Source organism: Rhineura floridana, chromosome 3 (assembly GCF_030035675.1).
Source record: "Rhineura floridana isolate rRhiFlo1 chromosome 3, rRhiFlo1.hap2, whole genome shotgun sequence".
Classification (NCBI taxonomy): domain Eukaryota; kingdom Metazoa; phylum Chordata; class Lepidosauria; order Squamata; family Rhineuridae; genus Rhineura; species Rhineura floridana.
In genome coordinates, this window is record NC_084482.1 from 164,963,572 (window position 1) to 164,989,735 (window position 26,164).

At 43.2% G+C, this 26,164-nt stretch overlaps 1 protein-coding gene across 5 annotated transcripts in view; it reads left to right on the top strand.

The window, feature by feature from the left end:
• Window positions 1-26,164, top strand: part of SUMF1 (sulfatase modifying factor 1) — a 98,141-nt gene that overhangs the window by 29,297 nt on the left and 42,680 nt on the right. For 4 of the 5 annotated variants that reach the window (XR_009761514.1, XR_009761515.1, XM_061618555.1 and 1 more), the window contains exons 4-5: window positions 17,836-17,918; window positions 24,505-24,627. Coding sequence is in view for 3 of the 5 variants with exons in the window: in XM_061618555.1 (XP_061474539.1) it covers window positions 17,836-17,918; window positions 24,505-24,627 (206 nt within the window). In the remaining 2 variants the exon portion in view is untranslated. The remainder of the gene's footprint in view (window positions 1-17,835; window positions 17,919-24,504; window positions 24,628-26,164) is intronic. The other variant, XM_061618557.1, reaches the window with a different exon arrangement.

A 26,164-nucleotide genomic window follows, 5' to 3' on the forward strand; every position in this document is an offset into this window, starting at 1 on the left:
TTGAAGAGGAAGGATTCTGAAATATGCTGAACAACAAAAGACAGGCTGCGATAGAGTGGATGGCAGACTCTCCTCCTGTTTGCTTGGGGGAAATTGGGCAAGTCTGACAAACATATGTTAAAGCTGGGAACAGACAGTTGTTTTTTCAAGTACTCTATTCCAGGTGCCTCAGGAATTGCTGATCTGCTAACTAAAATATGTAATTTGTCCCTCGGGTCCTCCTCCGTGCCTGAGGACTGGAAAGTGGCAAATGTAACGCCAATCTTCAAAAAGGGATCCAGGGGGGATCCCGGAAATTACAGGCCAGTTAGCTTAACTTCTGTCCCTGGAAAACTGGTAGAAAGTATTATTAAAGCTAGATTAACTAAGCACATAGAAGAACAAGCCTTGCTGAAGCAGAGCCAGCATGGCTTCTGCAAGGGAAAGTCCTGTCTCAGTAACCTATTAGAATTCTTTGAGAGTGTCAACAAGCATATAGATAGAGGTGATCCAGTGGACACAGTGTACTTAGACTTTCAAAAAGCTTCTGACAAGGAACCTCACCAAAGACTTCTGAGGAAGCTTAGCAGTCATGGAATAAGAGGAGAGGTCCTTTTGTGGATAAGGAATTGGTTGAGAAGCAGAAAGCAGAGAGTAGGAATAAATGGACAGTTCTCCCAATGGAGGGCTGTAGAAAGTGGAGTCCCTCAAGGATCGGTATTGGGACCTGTACTTTTCAACTTGTTCATTAATGACCTAGAATTAGGAGTGAGCAGTGAAGTGGCCAAGTTTGCTGACGACACTAAATTGTTCAGGGTTGTTAAAACAAAAAGGGATTGCGAAGAGCTCCAAAAAGACCTCTCCAAACTGAGTGAATGGGCGGAAAAATGGTAAATGCAATTCAATATAAGCAAGTGTAAAATTATGCATATTGGAGCAAAAAATCTGAATTTCACATATACGCTCATGGGGTCTGAACTGGCGGTGACCGACCAGGAGAGAGACCTCGGGGTTGTAGTGGACAGCACGATGAAAATGTCGACCCAGTGTGCGGCAGCTGTGAAAAAGGCAAATTCCATGCTAGCGATAATTAGGAAAGGTACTGAAAATAAAACAGCCGATATCATAATGCCATTGTATAAATCTATGGTGCGGCCGCATTTGGAATACTGTGTACAGTTCTGGTCACCTCATCTCAAAAAGGATATTATAGAGTTGGAAAAGGTTCAGAAGAGGGCAACCAGAATGATCAAGGGGATGGAGCGACTCCCTTACGAGGAAAGGTTGCAGCATTTGGGGCTTTTTAGTTTAGAGAAAAGGCGGGTCAGAGGAGACATGATAGAAGTGTATAAAATGATGCATGGCATTGAGAAAGTGGATAGAGAAAAGTTCTTCTCCCTCTCTCATAATACTAGAACTCGTGGACATTCAAAGAAGCTGAATGTTGGAAGATTCAGGACAGACAAAAGGAAGTACTTCTTTACTCAGCGCATAGTTAAACTATGGAATTTGCTCCCACAAGATGCAGTAATGGCCACCAGCTTGGATGGCTTTAAAAGAAGATTAGACAAATTCATGGAGGACAGGGCTGTCAATGGCTACTAGCCATGATGGCTGTGCTGTGCCACCCTAGTCAGAGGCAGCATGCTTCTGAAAACCAGTTGCCGGAAGCCTCAGGAGGGGAGAGTGTTCTTGCACTCGGGTCCTGCTTGCGGGCTTCCCCCAGGCACCTGGTTGGCCACTGTGAGAACAGGATGCTGGACTAGATGGGCTACTGGCCTGATCCAGCAGGCTCTTCTTATGTTCTTATGTTCTTACTTCATTTTAAGTGTCAAGCTCTGATTTTCAGAAGCCTGAAGAGGTGCCACTAGTTTCTTTCTAAATGGGCTCTGGAGCAGAACTCTCAGTCAGCCAACTGTGCCAAGGAGAAGTCAACAAAGCTAAGGGAGAACACGGCTAAAGGTTAGAAGACAGACTGGATTGGAGTTATACAGAAGGTCAAGGATTTGAAGAACAGATATATGAGATTCTGTTGTTACTCCAGCTGGGGCTGGTAGCAACTGAACTTCTTTAGAGAATTGAAGAAGAGAGGTCTACACTTTTTCTAACGTTAGAAGTCCTGACTGACCTGGTCATTGAATAAGGAGGGAAAGGGAGCATCCATCTTGTTCTTTCCAGTGTAGCCTAGCTAGCTTAGAGCAAGGGTAGCCAATCTGTGCCCTCCAGATATTGGATTACAACTCTCATCATCCTGGACATTTGGCCTGCTAGCTGGGACTGACAGGAGTTGTATTTTATCTGGAGGACACCATGTTGGCTACCTCTAACTTAGAGCATCTTCCTATCCTCTGAAAGGGCTCCCTGTTGCCTGATGAAGCCTCAAAATTTCAAAAACAGATTGGCTGACCATCTCCTGAAATGAACAGAGGCCCAACAGACACATGATTTACCTGGAAACTCATGTTTTTGTTCTTTAGAAAGGGGAAGGAGCACTTTAAAAAAATACTATGTTTTTAGCCCATCCCTTCTCCAAGGACCTTAGGGTGCTGTACAAGATCATAACAACCCAGTGAGCCAGGTTAGGCTGAAAAAGAGTGATTGTCTCTAACCACAGTGCTCAAACCACTGTACCAGGTGTGGGGAGTCTTTTGTCCTCCAGATGTTGCCAAACCACAAATCCCATCATTCCTGGCCATTGGTCATGCTTCCTGGGGCTGATGGGAGTTATAGTTCAGCAGCATCTGGAATGCCACAGGTTAGCCTCACTGCTGTCTCAGCATCACATAGGCACACAATAGGAGGAGGGCCACATATGCTCAGATTGTGCTTTTGTATCTAGAGCAGGAATTTACAAAAGAGTGAATTTAAGTTTTCAAAAGGCATGGGCTATTGATCCCAGAACTAATGATCACTACAAAGGTCACTGTTTCAAAGCCTGTTGTGTTGCAATGGCTGGGAGGGGGGTGCTATTTGCCTTTTGACAATGAAGTAATCCACTGAGGAGGGCAGGGAAGGAGTTCATGCCTCTCTAAAAATATTTGTCTTGCTGTATCATTTTTCCCACAAGGAAATGTGATGTTTGGCGTGATGGTAGAAATGCTCTAATAACCCCCCGCCCCCCGGTTTGGTTACATGCCTTAAAATATAAGCTCATGTGAAATATCAGCACGAAACTGTGCATCAGATATTCAAAGTGCCCTGCCCTTCCTTAGATAGCTATGCAGGAAACACACATTTTAATATCCTGTTTAACAATCTGTGCCTCCATATTTTGTTCATCTACCCTGAGTCAAATGGCAGAATGCCACTTTTTTTTTTTTAAAGCTGCTATTCTGTATGTCATGGTTCTTGGCCTGGCTCAACAAGCATTGTCCCCGATGCTTGCATTTGCAGGCAACTTGGAACTGGCCGGTGGCCCAAAGTGTTAAACTCTGCTGCTGCTTTCCAGAGATTTCCCCTATTTGGTTAGAGTAACTTTTAGAGGACAGTTCTTTGCCTTGTTTTTCAATATGTATTATTAGGACATCCTGGCATGCAGAACATCATCTGGGTAGGCATGGAAAAATGATACTATTCTGATTACTTTGGCCAGCAGCCTAGTGATGCAGGGACTTGCTTTTCTTGTGGCTTGGCATTCTTAACCTGTTATTTAACAGTTTGCCTAAAAATGTTTCCCCTTTCAAATATGTAAGCTGTAATGGAGAATCACAATAGCAACATCTGGGGGAATAATATTTGCTGCTTTGTTGTATTTTTTTTAAAAAAAACTCATTACATTTAAAGCATTAAATAGAATGCAGTTTTGTTGCTAGTTTTCTGAACTGTGAGTCCCCAGCTGTATGTTTTTCCTCCCTTGGGTGCAAGTTGGATGGTTCTGGCAAGGCCAGAATTCATAGGATTTACATTCAAGCTCTGTGGTCATGGCCATTGACATCATCTAAGGAACTAACAAGGGTCAAAACAAAAACGATTGATTTGCACAAGAATTAGGAAGGGTGATTCAACTTAGCATCAGGTCCTCAGTCCAAGGATGCAAAGCTGGGTCCAAAAGGCAAGCAAGATTAATTTTGTTTGGCACTGGATAATCAGTGGAGAATTTACAGAGCACAATACAGACCATTGAGGATCAAAAGGGAGGCTAGTCAGAGGTGTGTGTTCTTGTTCTGCAAGTATGCCGCCCTGGGCTCCTACTGGGAGGAAGGGCCGGATATAAATCAAATAATAAATAAATAAATAAATAAATAAATAACTAGCTAGGGCTGTTGTTTATCAAAGCTTTAAGAAAGTTTGCCTCCTAAGCTTACCCAGCCATCTGAACTTTACTCCAGCCTAGAAACTTGCCTGGTTTCTATATTTTCTGTGCTGCTTCTTCTCTATATGCAGAGTTTCTCCATGATAGCTCTTGCATAACCCTTCCTATGCTACTTGCATCGCAGTAGTTAGAGACTGACAGCACAACAAACGGGGGGCTAAATCCTGCTGCTTTGGTTCCCAGTGCTTGTTCCCTGTGTACAGCCAAGACAGAATTGAATCTCACCCTCCTGCCCATTGGCTGATGTCACAAGCTTGTCAGCTGGCCAATGGGGTGGTAGTTAATCCTGCTGCTTTGGCACCCAATGTCTGTTCCTTACCGGGAACAGGCTATGCAGCCAAGACAGAATTGAACCCCACTGTCTCATCTGTTGGCTGATGTCACAAGTGACATTGGTTGATTGACAGGTGGCTGTGATTTGGGGAAAATGGCCTTGCAGGCCAAATTGGACCCCCCTGAATGTTCCCTGGTATACAGGTTTGCTCTGTAAAATTTCTTGGAAATACCTCTTCCACACAACCATGACATCTGCCTGATGCCTGAAAAGACTTTATTTTCTTTTGTTTTGAGCAACTTGTCCCATTTGGCATTATTTGCATTTTGGTGGGTCTGTACAGTCAGTGGCAGCTGTTTTCAAATGAAACTCAGTACAGTTGCTATGGAGGCAGAATGCTGAACAGAAATAGGTCAGTCCAGTACAGTGTTTGATGTGCTTTGGAAACCAAAAAGCCTAGCTGGAGAGAAGTGTGTGGATCAGGTGAGCACCGAAGATGTATCACTTTGTGGACATTCACTATCCATTTGGCAGACTGCATGGATTTAAGCGCATATCTTTCTGATCAGGAATGTGAAATACACTGAAATGGTCAGGGAATCTGCTGTGAGACACGTGGACTGACTGTCTTGTTTACTTTGCGTGGGTGGAAAAATAAAGCGGGCCTAAAATCCTAAAACTCGTTGCTGTCTTAGATGACAGAAGTTGGGTTGAGCAATGGTAATTGTATGGGCTGTATCCATTCAGGGTGCTGGAAGAGTAATGCTGAAAATAAAACAGCTGCCACGTCAGTTGCTGGCCACAGAGTGAAAGGGAGCTTTGCTGTATACACAGGAGGAGGGTGACGACACATCAGCAGATCCCTTTTGCTTTGGGGTCAGACATGGAATTGAGGTCAGCAGTGAAAAAGACAGGTACTTGTTGAGATGCCACACTACAGAGGGCACTCGGATAATGTGCTGTGGAGAGACTTCTTGTGTTGCAAAGCCTGTATTTGAGGAGAGGAAACAACATGCCTGTCACTTAGTAGGAAATGAGGACACTCTCTTCTGGAGCAAAGGGCAGTAACCTGAAGATGAGATTGAACATAGTGTGAGTGGGTGCCTGCTCACCAAAGGAGCTTCTCCTTCCTCTTCTCCCCCCAGCACTCTCTCCAAATCTGATCTGGAAGGTTGGGTAAGGGGTCCACCACACAAGCGGACGTCCATTGCGCAAGCAGGCAGCCGTCATCAGTTGTTGCCCTGAGTCAGTGATGCTGGAACCAGCTGGGCAGTGCTCATGACCACAGTTTCTCCCCATGCATGTGCCGTTTCTGAGTACCTTTTAAAAGAATTTATTATTGTTCTTAAGGATGAATGCTTCCCCTTGTACTTCCGAAGCCTGTGAGCACGCACTTAGTGCTGAACTCCTACAAAGCTACCGGTTTCCCTCCCCAGCAATTTTCCTGTCATTTTAGAATCCTCCCTCCCTTCTTTTTTTTATGAAGGCTGTGCACCCTTTCTAGTGTTGGCATTTAGAGCTTCATGGATAATCATCTTGGATTGTTCCTTCAACTGAGAGAATACTGGTCTTATATCCTTTCTCTACTTTACTCCTACTAAGAGGCTGGCAGCTGCATTGTACACAGTGCAGCTTAGGCATTGTCTTTACAATTACACTTTGTAATCTTTGTAGTAATTCACTTGCTAGCTAATGAGGAGGTGAACCGTGGCATGATCCTTGTCTTTTGGCAAGCTGGGGTTTGACTTGTATAGCTACCATCTGCAGCAGAGACAGGGACATTTTTTCAGCCCTAGGTCCACAACCTCTTCGTGGCAACCTTTCCAGGGCTACATGCTAGTAGTGGGTGGGGCCAAAGGCAAAAGTGGACAGAGCAATAAATATGAATTTTATGTTTGTATTGTAGGCTGGTTGCTTCATACTCAAATCCCTCTTAATCCTCCATCCAGGAAAAAAAAAGGCAGGATCTGAGTTCAAAGACACACTCCAGCCAGGCAAAAAGGCGGGTGCTAAGCAGGGCTGGGGAGAGAGTATGGCCTGGGGAGAATCCTGAGGGCCACATAGACAGGGCTGGCACCCGACTGCAGCAAGCTCTTGAGGGCAGCGGGTATGCAGAGGCACTCCTGTGTTGATGCCTCTACCGCCAACTTGGGTGATGGTAAGAATGTGCGCGCAGTACACTGATGAAGCCAGTCCACACCGGTGGCAGTGGGGAGAGTGCTGCCTGGGAGGTTGGCTCCCACTCCATGATCCACACCAGCTTTGGGTCATGGAGCGCACACCCTGTGACCCAAAGTTAGCACGGATTGCGGAGCAGGAGCTACACCCGCCCAGCCCCAGCAGCAGGGGCCCCAGTAAGCCTCAGGGGCTCTCAACTAGTTCCCAACATGGCCACTTGCTGGCGCTGGGCATGCACATAGAGAGGCCTAGAGGGCTGAATTTGTCCCCTGGGCCTGAAGTTCCCATCCTTGATCTATTAGGACTATGAACTTTCTCTTTTGGGGAGATACGACAACCAGGCAGTCTTTCCTGCTAGATCCTGTGGGCTTCCAACCATTATCACCTCTGTCTTGTTAAGATTTGATTTGCTTATCCTCAGTTATTCAGTAACAGCCTGCACCAAGCACTGATTCAGAACCAATGCTGCTGCTTTTGGATTTGACGACGGGGCAACTGTATATATGTGTTAATGGTAAACTTCAAACAAAGCAAGCATCCCACACAAACTCTGGTTCCGGAGAGGGGTTTTCTTAGCAGCACTGCCATTTTGGAGGAAAGTACTTCATTGCAGAGTGCTGTGATTGCCTCCACAAAAGAGGCTGGTTTGGTGTAATTAGCCATGATAGAGCCCTACTGGATCAGACAAAAAGCCTGTCTAGCCCAGCCTCCTATTTCCCATAGTCAGGATTGGTTTAAGGTGGTTGGGGGCCCTGGTGTATTTCCTCAGAAGGGGCCCCCTCCCCCAGAAAGGAATACATGATTTTTTAAAAAAAGCCCTTCATGAATTAATCTATGTTTATTTTTTTAGATGTATTTGTATACTGCAGCAATACCTCAGTCCAGGTACACTGCAGTGACACAGGTGTGAGGAGGGTAACACCACGGTGTGCCCCACCACAATGAGATATGCATTAATGTATTAAGGAGAGCCAGTGTGGTATAGTGGCTAGAATGTCCGACAGGGACCGGGGAGACCTGGGTTCAAACCCCCTCTTGACCATGAAGCTCACTGGGTGACTTTGGGATTTGTCTTAAGTCACGGACTCTCAGCCTAACCTGGACTATCCTGGGGCAGTGGCGAGGTTGCGGCTCCACTAGTATGTCCATGCAGCCTCAACCTCACTGTCACCCTGTCCTAATCCTGTCCATGTAATCTGCAACAACATCAGTGATCACATCTAACACTACTGATATAAGTATACACTAGAAAAGGCCAGAATAAAAATAATTGTTCTAAGTAGGTGCCTAAAAATTAAAACTGTGGGTATGTGTCTAATATCAGATGAAATAACAATGAGTTCTACAAAGCAGAAGCCTTTACTTACAGTTGACTTTTTCTTGCCTTTGTTGTTGCAAAGTCATTAATTATGTCCTCAAATCTACACTGTGTTTCCGCACTCATCAGCATGAAAGCATTCAGCTTTCCACAGGTAGGCATATTCAGCATTAGAATACCTGACCTCATCTTATTGGATTTATTTTCAGTGTAATGTCTTGGGCTTGGAGGTCAAAGTGAGAAGACTTTTTAAGAATCTGTTTAGCCATTATTCCCCCTGCTCCCAATGCTTCAGGCTCATGCATATTCTACCATGTCATCAATCTCGCATTAAATCAAAATGAATGAATGAACTGAGGAATCCTACATTTATTTGATAAACTAAATAGGTTTTATCCATGTTTAATAGATACCATGTTTTAGGCAGTCACTTCTGCAAGTGGGGGGAGGTGAGAAGGGTGTGTGCGTGCACCTTTCTGGTTCCTGATCTCGTCATAAGAGGGCAGTTTGGGTAGGCGGGAGAAGAATAACACTCAATTAATCCTTCAATGTACTCTTTTTTAGGATTTTAGAATGTTAGCTGCTCTATATTACATGGATGCTATTGTGAGTTAAAGGTAGTAAACAAAACAACTATGTCTCTTTACATGGACATTTTCATCTTCAAATCTGGAACCCTTCCTGCTTTTGGAACACACATTCTTGGCAACCTAAGGGAATTGCAAGTCTTTTCATGCTTTTGTAAATAACCACTATGTAAACAGTCAGCTTCAAAGCAAATATACCCCAGTGATGTTCCATAATTTTTAATGCAGCAGCATGACAATATTGCATTAGTCAGAATCTGATCTATCAAAGCAAACAAGTTAGCAATGGTACAATAATGGGACTGAAACATTTTTTATTTATAAGCCCTTCCTCCTGCAGAGAAAAGCTTGAATATGCAACTGTGGCATGTATCTCAAGATCTGTGGGTGGGAAATAAATTTATGTAAAACTTGGATTACCGTTGATGATTTATATAGCACATTTTAAACGAGCAAAATGCTATGAAATGTTGCAGGGGTTTTTTCGTGTTCTCCCATAAACTTTTCTGTGTAGGCTACTGTTATACTCATTTTATATAGCTAGAGAACGGGGAACATAAAAGTGTGGAATGAGATCCTTACAGGTCTTGGGATTTTTCCCCAGACACTACCTTAGCAGCAAGCCTAGTTTTGTTGCCAGTCATCTGGAAGTTGCAGCCAAACCTGTCTCCATGACTAGCATATCTGTATGACACTGGTGTTTGTTGAACACATGTTGTGTTGCATGCACATGTTTATGCCAAAGGTGTATAAAATGTACACATGAAAAAGTATGTACTTATGCGGCCTTAGACTGATAGTTTAGCTAGTACAGCTCACTGCCTTCTTCATTAAGTTATAGGTGCTGTCTCCTCATTCAAATGGTCAAGCCTGTAGGTTTCTCTTTCTTGTAACTGCTGGAAGCAAGCCTCAGTCCTGATTCTAACTGAAAAGGCAGTAACACTCCAGTACAAGATGATTGGGCTTTTTATCACATTAAGTATCACATTGCACGGGCAGCAGTCTCTCTGCTAGTAATTTCCATCATCGCAAATAAAACATTTTATTGAGAGGAAAGTGTAAGGTTTTAAACCCTTCACAGTATGCAAAGAGAGAGACAGAGTGGCATAGTGGTTAGTGTGTTGAACTACAACCCGGGAGACCAGGGTTCGAATCCCCACACACCATGAAGCTCACTGGGTGACCTTGGGCCAGTCACTGCCTCTCAGCCTCAGAGGAAGGCAGTGGTAAACCACCTCTGAATACCACTTACCATGAAAACCCTATTCATACAGTCGCCATAAGTTGGGATCGACTTGAAGGCAGTCCAGTACACAAAGGCTCTGTGGAACGTGGCCTTCAAAAGAATTAAAGATCTTGTTGTGAGTCAGAGCCTTGGCTATTCAAGTACAGATGCAGCAATACTTTATATAATAAGCTCAGTATCAACAGCGGTATGTCATTTTATCTTAGGACGACTCCCCTTCTAAACATGCATTGTACCAGCATACCCTCTGTTATGTAACCTTTGGTTATTCAGAACACCTTGTGTCCAAAATCATTGTTGTTGGCTTCTCGCTTCTTGCCAATGTCACCTCATTCAAAGAAAGCTTCTCTTTGTCCATATTTCTGTTTATTTTGCTTTTTTAGTGAATCATCTGGGTGCCAAATTGTTGCTGATTAGGCACCACTAATGTGATACACCTTGGTAGCTTCTCCTGCATCACATGCCACTCTGGATTGTCTGTCTGTTTACCACTGTTGTTTAGCTTCACCATTTTATGTTCAAAACAAGCCTGTGAGTTAGTGACCAGTCAACAAGCACCCAATGAGCTTTATAACTTGTGGGGATCTAAATGTGTGACTTGTCAATCAAATTCAAATTTTGTTTCTTCTATTACAATAGTTCTCACACTTTTTGTGTGTATTGGGCACTTTCAGCTTGTTTGGGGTTTTGGCCAACCCCTTAATACAGCTTTTTTTGTTCTACAAATCAAAGCAATACATAGTTAAATAACCATGGTCTTTCCTTTCCAATGTGATGACTGAAGAACAATAAAATAAGTTTTGTGCATGCATTATTGTCAAAACTAGTGGCATATGATGAAAATCATGGGTCCAAGGCCAGCTCCTTTAACTGGAACATTTTAACGGAAAAAATAGTTGATTATACAGGACATAGGCCAGGGCCTTGTTACCTGTTCAGTAACTCAACCCTAGTCAAAATGGCCTTGATCTTGGTCATCAGAAAAAATAAATCAAATATTATTGATTGTTCTGTAGCCTTTCTGTAGACCACCTGAATGGAGCTTGCATACCACCAGTGTTCTATGGACCACCGTTCGGGAAACTCTGCACTATACCGCACTCAATTTCTTTGGGCTATGAAAAGGAAGAATTTGTCATTCTCCAAATTAGATTTTAGCCTTTTGGGTCCTGTTTGGTCACCACCCTCTCTCTCACTGGAGCAAATTCAGAACCTCATTTTCAGGCTACTGTATATAACAGAGCATCCAGCCATCAGCAGGAGGTGAATTATATAGCGTTCTTAATTACTACAGTTGGGAGAAGGGCCATGGCTCAGTGAAAGAGCATCTGCTTTGCACGCAGAAGGTCCTACTTTGAATCCCCGACATCTGCCAGTCAGTGTAGAAGCTACATAATACTGAGTTAGATGGACCAATGATCTGGCTGAGTATAAAGGAGCTTCCTCTGTTCCAGTTTTTAATAGGTCCTTGGTGGTATATTTCCTTAAGTCAGGGGTAGCCAATGCAGTGTTCTCCACTACAACTCCCATCAGCTGCAGCCAGCTTGGCCAATGGGCAGGAATGATGGGAATTGGATTCTATAACATCTGCAAAGGCACTCCTTGCTTAGGTGTTTAGGGACTATTGTTGTCGTTATATGCCTTCAAGTCAATTACGACTTATGATGACCCTATGAATCAGCTACCTCCAATAGCATCTGTCGTGAACCACCCTGTTCAGAACTTGTAAGTTCAGGTCATAAGAACATAAGAAGAGCCTGCTGGATCAGGCCAGTGGCCTATCTAGTCCAGCATCCTGTTTTCACAGTGGCCAACCAGGTGCCTGGGGGAAGCCCGCAAGCAGGACCTGAGCGCAAGAACACTCTCCCCTCCTGAGGTCTGTGGCTTCCTTTATGGAATCAATCCATCTCTTGTTTGGCCTTCCTCTTTTTCTACTCCCTTCTGTTTTTCCCAGCATTATTGTCTTTTCTAGTGAATTATGTCTTCTCATTGTGTGTCCAAAGTATGACAACCGCAGTTTCATCATTTTAACTTCTGGTGGTAGTTCTGGTTTAATTTGTTCTAAAACCCAATTATTTGTCTTTTTTGCAGTCCATGGTATGCGCAAAGCTCTCCTCCAACACCACATTTCAAATGAGTTGATTTTTCGTTTATCCATTACTAGTATATATAATGTACTACTTAACACCCCTATTTTGGTGCACTTCTTTTTCCTAGAAGGTGTCTATTATGCTTCAGACCCCAAATTGGAAGTGTTTTGGGGAGGGGAGGGAGGCATTGAAGAGACAAATTGTGACTTTTCTCCCCCGATAAACCCTCCATCACAAGTGTGTGCTACACTTGGCTTTGAGTGCAAGTATTTGATACACAGCTTCCAGCTTTAGGCATTATGTAACTTCAGGAAATAAAGTGGTTTTATGGAAATATGATCTTGTTATGTTGCAGAAGCCATGGACTTCAAAAATACTAACTTAAAGAAAGAGTGGCAGTGACCTCATGACTTGGCATGGCAAATAATGCCTTGTTGCCAGAACATGGGTTTCTTTGTGACTGCAGTAATGGAGGTATTCTGTGGTCATGTTGAGGGGGTTTAGTAAGCTGATCATATACGCAAGAATGCAAAACAGCTTTCCCACTGGACATTTCTGCCTGTGAGAGACATCATGCTATATCTCTGCGTATACAATTATGAAAACATTTTCCTCGGAGATCTTGAACCTGTGCCCATTAATGGAACAGGACTCAGTTCTGGAAATATACCAAGAACTGAACAGAGGATTGTATTCATCTCAGAGTAAGCCCATCAAAATTAATGAACCTGAGTTAGTCATGTTCATTGACTTTCATAAGTCTACTCTGAGTAGGACTAGCACTGAATACCACCCAGAGGCAAGACTTAATTTGATCCAGGACTAAGTTTCAGCCCTGGGGTCTATATGAAGGAGTAAGAGAGTGCAACTGATCATGGATGAGTCCCTTTGTCTTAGCCCTGAGTAATCATGTCCAGTCTCTGAACACCTGGGATAAGGGGAAAAGACCACTAAATCAAAAGACATGACTTCTAGGCAGGCCAGAACCCTCCCCATACTTAGGTATCTACCCTTGCTTTCCTTTGAAACCTGACACTCAATATCATACCCTCAATTCAAGTGGGGAGTCAAAAGCACATCTCAAAATGTGATGCAGTGCTATAGTATCTCTGAAGCCATCTATGCATCCTTTTCCCTGTTAACTCCCTATCATAGATTCCCACAAGTGAATCCCACAATATGCCTTTCCCCCTGGTTTAGGACCTTGTGCTTTGTGTAGAATAAAAAGGGGGGGAAGCTTTTTCTGTAGTCTTCCATTTATTTCCTCCAAACCAGGTGCACTTCCTCCTCTGTTCTGACATCGCCATGTTCTTGTCTAATGTGGCTGTAGAAGGAGGACAAAGAACACTTGCTTTAACATGCTTTTTAAAGGTCCATTAAAAATGCTGGATCCATGTCAGAGGGGGTGGGGGGTCTGTTAGAATTAAATTAATTAGAATTAACAAAACTCTACTGTACATGTGCAATGAAATATAGATGCCAGTTTTTCCTGGGAAGGCTATTTCACTGCTAAATCTGTTTCACTGCTAAATCTCAGCCTGGATGGCATGATTCTTTCTTTGAGTGTGCGAGATCCCACATTCAGTTCTCAAACAAGCCCATGTCGCGGGTGGGAGGCGGGGAGAGGGGACAATATCTTTACAATTTTTCAGGGGAAGCCACAGAGCAGTGGAATGCACATGCTGTGCATGTAGTAGATGGTAATCTCCACTTTAACCAGTCTATCTAACAAAGCTGGGAAAGACCTTTCCCTGAGACCTTTAGAGTGGGTTGGGTGGGGATTTGGGGGCTAAGGGCCGCATTGATCTGTGGTTGACCTTCCAGGGACTGTATATCAAAGTGAGTGTGGTCAAACTGTAAATATGGGCATGGCGAGAACTGCAGTTCTAAAGACTGCCTTCAATATGTTTCCTATCAGTTGTTTTACACAGTTCTGAATCTTTTTTTTAATCATTCACACAATATTAAATTCAGGTAAAAATTATACATGAACAAATTTTGGAAAGGCCTGGGTAGGAGGGCCATAAAACCTTTTTGGCATCAAAGAATCAAAGTAGAGGACATCAGGAGTGGCCAGTTAAAAAATAACATTCTTTCATTTTTATTTATGTATTTATTTATTTATTACATTGGTATCTCACCTTTCTTTCATCATAGAACCCAAGGCAGCATACATGTAGTTCCTAGGTGGTCTCCCATCCAGGGACTGGCCAAATCTAGACCTGCTTAGCTTCAGCAAGGTGATGGCCTCATGTGCCTTCAGACCATAGCCTGGGACCAAAATAATAAAATAAATAATGTCCAGCATTCTCATGCTTTGGATCAAAGCAAATTAAAAATTGTCAGGTGCTGGTGGGCACTTTGAGGACCACAAGAAAGTATCACAGTGAGGGACCTGCAGTAGTAGTCAGTAATGTAAAAAAACTAAATTTTTGTTTTTTAAAAAATAACAATGGAGGAACGTTTGGAGGGCCAGATACAAACAACGCATCACAGGTTAACCACCCATGCTTTAGAGACATTGCTAGACAGTGCTGGACAAACTAATGCTCTGAGTCCATATAAGGCAAGGGTGGACAACTGGGGGACTTCCAGATGTTGGATTCCAGCTCCCATCAGCCCTTGTTAGCATGGCCAGTATGGTCAGGGACAGTGGGAGTTGACAATCTGACAATATGTGCAGGGCGACAGCTTCCCCGCGGTTGCTTTATGTGGTGTCAGAGCATCGTCCCTGACCGTACAAGGCATCGTCATGTAAGCCGACAGGGCCAAGATTTTTGTTATTGTTGTAGGAGGGAAGAAATCTCTAGACAGGGATCAGGAAAAGCCCTGCTTGTTAACCAGGGAGCAATTGTTATGAATGAATGAATGAAAACGATGTGTGCAAGGGAAGGGCAAGGGAGTTGTGCTTCTGAAATTCATGCATATTGTTAAGATCCAAAGCCACTTAAAAAGTAATAAATATAGAAGGTTTTTAGGCAAGCTTTAGGTACAGAACACATTATCCTTGGGGTGGAGGACTGAGTCTGATGATCTACTGAATCTTTATAAGAATAGCCAATCATTGTGAAGTCTATTTTCCATCTCATTACTACTGTTATTACATCTGCTTTTCTACCATGCCATTTTTCTTTCAGAAGTATTACTGCTTCTGTTGTAGAACACAGTGCCTTTGATCCAAGGCATGAGAATGCTGGGCATCAGTAAACCAATTAATCTCCTTAGAGGAGGATTGTGGTATTAAACAGGGCTGTGGAGTCGGAGTCGGAAGCAATTTTGGGTGGAGTTGGAGTCGGTAGAAATGTACTGACTCCGACTTCAAAATAAAATTAATATTTTAATTTATTAATTTATTAATATTAACACATTAATATACATTTGCCATTTATGAAGGAGTCAGAGTCAGACAGTAGAAAAATTAATATACATTTGCCATTTATGAAGGAGTCAGAGTCGGAGTCGGACAGTAGAAAAATAGAGGAGTCGGAGTTGAAGGTTTGACATACCAACTCCACAGCCCTGGTATTAAATGATCTGGGGCTCTTATATCTCTTACCTCATTACTACAGAGACTAATTAGATTTATAATAATTAGAAGCTTTATGGTATTCTGAGAATTTTTAGGAAGGATGTAAGATTTAGGCAGCTCACTCAGTTTTGGACTGAGCAGCTTGAAGCATATTTAGAGGATCTTGATAAATAATTGACTTAATAGGCACCTGGAAGTTTTATTCCAAGATTGTGGCATGGTTTCAGCAGGGACAGTTCTGTGAATAATGGAGGTACTTCACTGTGGAATGCTTTGGATTATCTGCAATCAGTGATAGTGATTTTCTGTCAGTTGCAGTGGAGAATGTAAACTGGACCTCATAACAATATCTTCATGTGTGAAGAATTCCCCAAGCATGGATAGCCATGTGGAGCCTTCCAGGTATTGTTGGACAACAACTCCCATCAACCCCAGCCAGTATGGCCAGTGGTCACAAAGATGGGAGTTGTAGTCCAGCCACATCTGGAGAGCACCATATTGGCTCTTCCTGCTCTTTAAGGTGAAAGGTTTTGAGGGCTCTGAAGAACTGTGATTCTCCTATTGAAAATAGATAGGTTTCTAGCTTTCATGACTAAGAAAAAATTGTAAGGATGTTTTGCCAGTAGATATTTAGCTATGGGAGCTTTCTGTCATGAGGTGCTAGGGCTCCAAGTGAGAACCTTTTGGCATGTATGTTGCTGTGCGTTGCAGCATCTGCCTAGGCAGCATAGTATTGTCAGGCCCTGGACTGGCCCTGCCCACAAGGCTGGTCATTGGATCGTCCTGGGGAGGAAGGGCTATATAAGAGGGCTTTTCTGTTTGCCAAAGCATTTGCTTTGGGATCTTGTTGAGCAGGCTGGTTTCTGTGCTTGATGCTGATATTTTATAATCTGTTGTTTAGTCTGATTTCATTTTAAGGTGGCTTATGCCAGCCTTTCCCAATCAGTGTGCCTCCAGATGTCGTCGGACCACAACTCCCATCAGCTTCAGCCAGCATTGCCAATGGTCAAGAAAGATGGGAATTGTGGTCCAACAACATCTGGAGGCACACTGGTTGGGAAAGGCTGGCTTATGCTTTTATTCTATGCTGTTTTGAGTGTCTCAATTGCTGCAAAGGGACTGAAAAAACTGATTCATAAAAGTGCTTATTTGCAGGGCATTATTTGAATCCAGCTTCTTTGAATGGAGGGAACTTGTATGTTACAGAATTTAATTTGAATGAACAGCTTCTACGAATAATCAAATTGTACCGTCATTTGTCCATAAGGAAGCTAGTTCATTGGCTCAAAGGCCAAGGTGTACATACCTTGACATTTTTAACATTTAAATAAGGCACAATTGGGGAACTTTTTTCAGGCTGAGAGCCAAATTCCCTTCTGGGCAACTTTCTGAGAGCCACATGCCAGTGGTGGATGAGGCCAGAGGCAAAAGTGGGTGGAGCACCTTTCCCTTGCCCAGCACAGTGGGCTAAGTGGAGCCTTTGGGACTGTGTGTCAAACGACAAAGTGCTGGCTTGGCCAATGGTATCACAAGATCTTGAACAGCAAGGGCTTGGAAAGAGAGGAATCTTTCTCCTCAACAAGCCGAGCGGCTAGGGAGCTAACGCATTCCCTTCCCTGCTCTCACAGCCTTCTTGGTTTCGAGATTAAGACTATAATCCTGTTTATGGACTAAAAAACTGGAAGCTTTTACAGCATAGTGATGGAATACTTTAACCTGGAGTGTTGGTGAAATGGCTACACATGAGGAGGGAGGTTAGTAAGAAATTCCTCGGCAGGTTTTATGAATATCTTGAGGGCTTAAAATTGGAGTTGGGGTGGAAGACAAATGCCAAACCATGTTCTTGGGACTGCTTCCATAAGAGTTCCAAACAAGAGAAAATGTTCACGATGTAGTACTGTAGACAGAGGAAAAGAAAAACAGAAGTGGTCAGCGCAATATATCGGAATATTGGAAGCTGTCTTAGACAAGGTCATACTATTGTCCAACTTCAAAGTGTGGTTATAAGATCCTGGCTCATTCCAAAGCTGGTAACCAAAGTTTTTGTGTTTGGAAGAAACAGGAAATTATGGTTAGAGACTTCCTGGTTATATCACAGCTTCCGTGAAGGGACTGTGCACATGCAAAATGCCCATTTGTATCTCGGTTTCAGTGTATGCTCATGTGAAGTGGACCATTGAGAGCCACTGAGTGAAAAATGTACACCGGTGGTCATCTTTTTTTCTTTTTACTGTCAGTGATAACTTCCTTAGTGAATGACCTCTGATAGGTTTTCCAAAGAACACCAACAAGCTTTTGCCTGTTTTTTTGTTTTTGTTTTAGGTTGCAGTTGCTCCTTGGTGGCTGCCTGTTAAAGGAGCTAATTGGAAGCACCCTGAGGGCCCTGATTCTGATATCTCAAACAGGTGAGCCCCAAATAGATTTCGGGTATCGCTTCTCACTATATATTTTGCATTAAGGTTCTGATACCCAGGTACAAGGTGTATGTATGTCTTACCAATTACAAAAGCTACACAGGAGATTGCATTGTTTCAAATGTTGCTTTTCTATTTTCTTTTTTTAAAAAGGGAAGTAGAGAGCCTTGCTTTGTGTTTTAAAGGGAAGAGCCCATAATTAATGTAGGATGCATGCATTTTGTTCTTGGATATCTATGTCCCAATACAAAGTATTCAGTGAGAAAGTGTCCTTAAGTACATCCCTATTCATGAGCTTTCCCTGTGAGTAATGAGATCCTTAGGGTATTTTGCTTTCTGCTGTATTGCATATCTGCTTCCTCTCTGTTTCCTGTGCTTTTCTTCCATTTCCTTCCTGAACAGTGAGAGAGGTGTATTTTTGCTAAAGAACACTTGGCTGTCGGTTATTAAAACCTTCTTTGAAAAAAATGGCACCATAGTGCCATATCTAGTGAACAACATTAATGCTGTTTTGTAGATGCACAGAACAAGGAATTATGGGTACTGTAGTGTCTGTGAAGGTCCTCTGTTCTAGAACTCTTTTCTGTTTGTAAGCTTCTCCAGTACTCTACAGAGGGACAACATATCGGAGAAGAATGGAGGGTGTGCAGCATGATGCATTTGTTTCATAAAGCTATAGTACTGTATTTGAAAGCAAACTATCAAGAAGTGCTGTAAAATGATAAAGTATTCTGAAGTGTTATGATGGCAATATGATGGTTCCCCAACCTGGTGCTCTCCAGATGTTGTGGACTGCAGTTCCCATCAACTGGAGTGTTCTGGCTGGGGCTAATGAGAGTTGTAGTCCAAAATATCTGAAGGATGCCAAGCTGGGGAAGGCTGCAATAGATAGTTCAAAATGCATAGACGACATGAAAAAACTAAAAGACTTCTTCATCATCGTCAACAGTGAAGCATCCAGCAGCAATAATAGAGACCTATTTCTGGGCTTTTGTGGTCTAGAAAATGTTCAAATCTTTGTCACTGCTGCTTGCTTTTATGGCCTGCTTTTGCTTTATTACCTGAAATTGTATGTACTTTAATATTAGTTTATGCTTTGCAATGTTAATGTGAGCTATTAGCCACTTTGTGGCTACTTTTTCTATTGGACCACACCATGGGTTGAATCAAGTATGAATGGGATCTCGTTTATGTTACCAAAATACAAGAAGCCAAAGTAGCTGAAAGTGGTTTTTGTAAGCTAGACAAAGAAGGATGGAATAACAGAAGATCACCTAAATTGCCGCAAACATTGATGGAAAACTTTATTCTACTCTTTTTAAATTCATCCCTCCCCCCTCTTTGCACCCCTTCTCATTGCAGTGATGCTTGATGTTTAACATTACAGTGTACAGGCCTTATTTTTCTTACGTGAATCTCTTTGCAGAAAGCTATAACAAATGAAGTGGCCTTGAGTCCGTCATTTCAGTGCATTAATCAGATTTTTCCTCTCCGGGCTGGTAAAAGCTGATATATTTCTCAAATCCTTTAAGACAAGAACCATATCATTGTAATATTTAGCATGTGTTTTAGCATGTGTTTTATATTGTTTTAAATTTTTAAATTGTGTTTTAAATTGTTTTTTAAAAGATGTATATTAAATTGTATTTGTTTTTAGTTACTGTAAACCGCCCAGAGAGCCTCAGCTATGGGGCGGTATACAAGTATAATAAATAAATAAATAATATCATCTGATATTTACTCCTTAGGACAGTTCTGTCAGTTGATCTCAAATGGGGCAGAATGAGAATGAACTGACACTAAAAATAGAGGAAACAGTTGTCAGGAGAGAATTAATTAATTAAAAAAAGAGAGGCCAAAGTCAATGCTAAATATTTTCTAGATATCTGCTCTCTTTAGCCCTAATACATTATGGAAGTTTATCATCCTGACCTAGGACAGGTCAAAGGAATGTTATTCCAAAATAGCATTCTATAATAAGAAAACAATGTAATAAAAATTTGTATTGTATCCCTTCCTTCTTCCCAGTAGGAGCCCAGGGTGGCAAACAAAAGCACTAAAAACACTTTAAAACATCATAAGAACAGACTTAATGTATTACAGTATATTAAAACAAAAGCATCCTTAAAACATATTAAAACAAAACATCTTTAAAAACATTTTTTAAAAAAGGTTTAAAAACATCTTAAAAAGCAATTCCAACACAGACGTAGACTGGGCTTAGGTCTCTGCTTAAAAGGATTGTTGAAAGAGGAAGATCTTCAGTAGGCACTGAAAAGATAACAGAGATGGCGCCTGTCTAATATTTAAGGGGAGGGAATTCGAAAGGGTAGGTGCCATTACACTAAAGGTCCATTTCCTATGTTGTGCTGGACCTCTTAATAAGATGGTATCTGCAGGAGGCCCTCACCTGCAGAGCGTAGTGATCTGCTGGGTATATAAGGGGTGGGACGGTCTTTCAGGTACCCTGGTCCCAAGCTGTATAGGGCTTTGTACACCAAAACTAGAACCTTGAACTTAGCCTGGTAGCTAATAGGTACCAGTGCAATACTTTCAGCAACGGGTTGACATGTCAGCTATACCCTGCCCCAGTGAGCAGTCCCACCTCTGTATTTTGCACCAGCTGCAGCTTCCAGACCAACCTCAAGGGCAGCCCCACATACAGCATATTACAGTAATCCGGCCTGGAGGTTACCAGTGCATGGACAACAGTGGTCAGGCTATCCCAGTCCAGAAACGGCTGCAGCTGTCTTACCAGCCAAAGCTGGTGAAAGGCACTGCTACACACTGAGGTCACCTGGGCTTCTAGCGACAAAGATGGATCCAGGAGCACTCACAGACTATGGACCTCCTCTTTCAGAGGGAGTACAACCCCATCCAATTATCTAAACTCAGGAACCACCAACCCACAGCATCTCTGTCTTGCTAGGATTCAGTTTAATGGCCCTCATCCAGCCGACCACCGAGTCCAGGCACTAGTCTAGGGCCTGAACGGCCTCTCCTGATTCAGATGTTACAGAGAAATAGAGCTGAGTATAGTCAGCGTAGTGCTGACACCTCGCCCCAAATCTCCTGATGACTGCTCCCAAGGGCTTCATATAGAGGTTAAACAGCACAACTGCCAGGGGGCCGAAAGACAATCACCCAATGCTATTATCTGAAAACAACCCTGGAGATAGGATTGGAACCAATGTAAAACAGATCTTCCAACACCCATCTCACCAAGATGGCCCAGAAGGATACCATGGTCAATGGTATAAAAAGCCACCGAGAGATCAAGTAAGAGTAACAGGGTCGCACTCCCCCTGTCCTTCTTCCGATAAAGGTCATCCATCAGGGCGACCAAGGCCAATTCAGCCCCATAACCAGGCCTGAACCCAGACTGAGATGGGTCAAGATAATCTGTTTCATTTAAGAGTACTTGCAATTGCTGTGCCACAACCCTTTCAATCACCTTCCCTAAAAAGGAGGTATTTGAGACCGGGCAGCAGTTGTCACCAACCAATGGGTCCAGGGTGGGCTTTTTCAGGAGCTGTCACATAACCGCCTCTTTCAGGGCAGGTGAAACCACTCCCTCCCGTAACGATGTGTTGACCACACCCTGGATCCACCTGGGTCAAACTCCGTCGGCAAGCTTTAATAAGCGAAGAAAGGCAGGGGTCGAAAGGACACATTACTGGCCACATCGTTGCAAGCACCTTGTCCACGTCATCAGGCTGCATCAACTGAAACCGATTCCAAGAAGTTGCAGCAGACACACTGCACTGGACACCTCACTGGGGATTACAGTAGATGTGGATGGGGTATTAGGATTGCTATGGAGGCAAGCAGCTTTACCCTCAAAGTGTCCTGTAAACAATTCACAGTGAGCCTCCGAAGAGTCTTAAACTCCATTTTCTGAAGTTGATATCAACAGACCCTTGATAATACGGAAAAGCTCTACAAGACGGCTACTTGAGGATGTGGGCCTTCTTCGCCACCCTCACCGCCACACAGTAAGCACAGTTACGACGTTACAACACTGGAGGCATTCAAGAGGCAGTTGGACAGCCATCTGTCAGGAATGCGTTGATTTGGATTGAGCAGGGGATTGGACTTGATGGCCTTATACGCCCCTTCCAATTCTACTATTATGATTCTATGTTTTACTTGTGCCTGATCAGCCTCACAGCATGTCTTTTGCCACTTGCACTCTAATCATCGTTCAGCCTGTTTCATTGCCCTTAGCTCACTAGGTTATAAAGGTGCAAACTGGGCTCCACAATGCCGGGGAGGGCGTTTGGGGGCAACTGTGTCAAGAGCCAGATGCATCTCGCTGTTCTACAGCGTGACAAGGGTCATCTGCTCCATCTACAGGGAACTCCCCTGTGGCATTTAGGAAGCCGGTGGATTCCATTAGTCAGGGACCATCTTAATCTGTCCACTGCCCCTGCAGGGGAGGATCTGAGCCATAAGTCTAAACTTCACCAGGAAGTGGTCTGACCATGACAATTTATTTATTTATTTATTCGACTTATTAGTCGCTTATCTGGCTGAATTGTCAGCCACTCTAAGCGACGTACAAAGCAGAACATGCAAACATCAAAACATTAAGAGACTAACAATAAAAACTAACAATAACGGAAAAGCTAAAAAACAGGAACAGCAAACCAAAAACATTCATCTTCCTGGTAAAGGACAGTCCCCAAACAAATGTCACTAAGAGCAGGGGTGGGGGGCAAGGCAGGTGGAAATGCTTGCCCCTTGATGGTCCCAGCACAGTCTCATCCCTGCAGCAGATGGGGTGACATCCACCCCCCTCATCTCCAGACCACCCCTACCTCCATCTGGAGCAAAAACCAAGTCAAGGGTGTGCCCTGCCCCATGTGTCGGGCCAATGACAACTTGAGACAGCTCCATGGTCATCTTGGAGGTCATGAGGTCCCGAGCCAGAACCCTAGAGGCAGCCTCATAATGGACACTGAAATCACCCAGGACTATTGTTCTGGGCTCCTCAAACACCACAGCCGAGACAGCCTCCCCCAGCTCGATCAGAGTAGCTGCCAGGCATCAGGGTGGATAATACATCGGCAGCAACCCTAGTTTACTGTCTCCTTGGCCTGACACCAGGTGCAGGTCCTCACAGCTAGCACTGTGGTTTCCTGGTGACACAGATGGAAGTGCTGTATACTACAGCACCTCCTCCCCCCCACCATTCTTGCAGCCTGTACTGGTGTGGCACCAAGCATCCAGGTGAGCAAAGCTGGGTCAGATCAGCTCCTCCCAGCTCACCCACCCAGGTCTTGGTAATGCACACCAAATTGGCACCCTCATCCATGATCAAGTTATGGATGAGTGTGGTCTTTTTATGTACCGATCTGGCATTAAACAACAGCACACACAGGCCAGTGGGCACAGCAGATGAGCATGAGAGGAGTGGGAGCAGTGATATAGAGAAGTGTTCTATAATACTTTCTTTTGTAGGTTTTATTGAAACCTTAAAAAAGAACCCAAATAAAAATGTGTAAAAGAGGTTGCTGAATTTGTGATTTGTAGATCATGTTGTTTGTTAAAGGAGATTGAGACAAACTGTGTTGGCGAGACTGTTATCTTACATACTGCACTGCTTGTAGCAGTGAAGTCTCATTACTTGCAGTTCATGCGTAAGGGAAGAGTGATGTGTATGTGTGCATGATGAAGCAAGTGAGTGGTGAAACACTCTGGCTTGGCTTGGACGTAATGTTTCTGGCTTTACATAATTTATTAGGCTGGAAATGAGTTTCAGACAGTCATATGCACACATCCTCTGTGGTTTCATATCATTTTACTAACCAGGATCTTAAATCACAGTTTGATCCTGGTTAATTAAACAGGATCAAACAGAACATTGAACCACAGATCTCCATTTCAGACAAAGTAGAACTTTAATTTAAATAGATGAAAGTTGAAGCAATGAAGCCAGAGTTCAAAGGGAGGAGGTCAGGTGAGGGACGAGGGGAGACCCTTGCAGGCATAACACTTCTTGGCTTAATAAACTATAGTTTAAGTTAGGAACATTTTATCTAAAAAGTACTTCTCATTATCCTTTTTTAACAACTTGAACAAGCATTGAATGAGGACTGCTTAGAACGCAGAGTTTTATTTTCCATCTCATTTTAGACATTATGTTGTTCAAACAAAATGAAAGAGGTTTTCAGAGGTCTGAATAAAAGTATCATCATATTGATCGCTAGGTACCTGTGCCTTTTTGTGGCTGAGTAATTCAACTTCACTCACATACAGTATATATAAAACCAGTTTTGTAATTTCCTTTGCAGTTTCCATCCAACTGTGCCTACGCACTTTTCTGAGCTAATGCTCTGCTGTCTGTTTTATTCAGTCATCTTTATGGGTTTGTGTTATGTTTTTGCCTTTCTACCCACTTGAGTCGTTGTTGTTGTTGTTTCATATGCTTTGATGGGCTTGTACATTATTGTGTTAAGCAAGTCTGTGGTTTGACAAGATGTCCAACCTGTTTCACTGTGCAAGACCAACCTGATTGGCACTTCTGATGCCCTTGATCACATTGTTCTGTTTTTGTTTTTTGTTTTTATTTCAGAATGGATCATCCAGTTCTTCATGTTTCTTGGAATGATGCTGTGGCATTTTGTACTTGGGCAGGAAAACGGCTGCCAACAGAGGCTGAATGGGAATATAGCTGTCGAGGAGGCCTTGAGAATAGGTTCTTTCCTTTTGATTCTTTCCTTTTTGCAAATGGAAGCAAAAACAAAGAAAACTCTTTCCTATGTACATGGTTTAAGGAGATATTTCAATTTGCTAGTCTTGCCTTTTAAATAGACAACATAAAGCCCTCTAACCACAAATTGAAGTTTTAATGAAGAGTCCTACAAGTCTTTTTACTAAAGTAAAAGGATTTTGCCATCCATGCTTGGACGAAAGAGACTTTTGGTTATTCTAGCTGCTGTCAGTCCTGGCTGGTGAGAAGTAACTGCTCATGCTTTTGAGCTTACCAGAAACGGGTTTTTCTTTTTAATGGTAAATAGCTACATGAAGAAGCACCATCATGATAGAACTTTAATAAATAGAAATGGGGATCTGTGAAAATGAGGAGGGGCATTGGATTTAGAGAAAAACCCTTTGTCATATTCCTTTAAACTGCAAGTAGGCTTCTCACATGTCTGAACATTTCCTAATGCAAAGAGAGAACAAGGGAGTGGGTTAAATTCTGCAATTTATGTTGGTGCACGTTGGCACCAACGACATGGGGAAATGCAGCCGTGAGGTCCTGGAAGCAAAATTTAGGTTGCTAGGTAGGATGCTGAAAGCCAGGACCTCCAAGGTGGCTTTCTCTGAAATGCTACCGGTTCCACGCGCAGGACCAGCCAGACAGGCCCAGCTTCGCAGTCTCAATGCGTGGATGAGACGATGGTGTCGGGTGGAAGGGTTTGGATTTGTTAGGCACTGGGGAACTTTTTGGGACAAGCCGGGCCTGTACAAAAGGGACGGGCTCCACTTGAACCAGAATGGAACCAGACTGCTGGCACTTAAAATTAAAAAGGTGGCAGAGCAGCTTTTAAACTGACTGAGGGGGGAAACCCGACAGGAGCTGAGAAAGGTCCGGTTCGGAATAAACCTCCCCCCTGGGATAAAAACCAAAGAAATGATGAAATTTTAAAAGGGGTAGGCCTAGAAGTAGGCATTGTGAGAGCAGGGGCACAGGATATAAATTCAGAAGAGCAAAATTACTACAGGCCTAACCACAAGTGCCAAAGACACTTGAAGAGAGACACTGCTTACAAGTGCCTGTACGCTAATGCTAGGAGCCTCCGAACCAAGATGGGAGAACTGAAGTGCTTGGTCTTAGAGGAGAGCATTGATATAGTGAGCATAACCGAGACCTGGTGGAATGGAGAAAACCAGTGGGATACGGTTATCCCTGGATATAAACTATATCGGAAGGACAGGGAAGGACGTATTGGTGGCGGAGTCGCTCTATACGTGAAAGAAGGCATTGAATCCAGCAAGCTCGAAACCCCAAAAGAGGCAGACTCCTCCACAGAATCGTTGTGGGTGGTGATACCATGCCCCAGGAGGGACTTAATACTGGGAACGATCTATCGTCCCCCTGATCAAAATGCTCAGGGAGACCTGGAGATGAGATATGAAATTGAGGAAGCATCCAAACTAGGAAATGTGATAGTAATGGGTGACTTCAACTACCCGGACATAGACTGGCTGCATATGTGTTCCAGTCATGA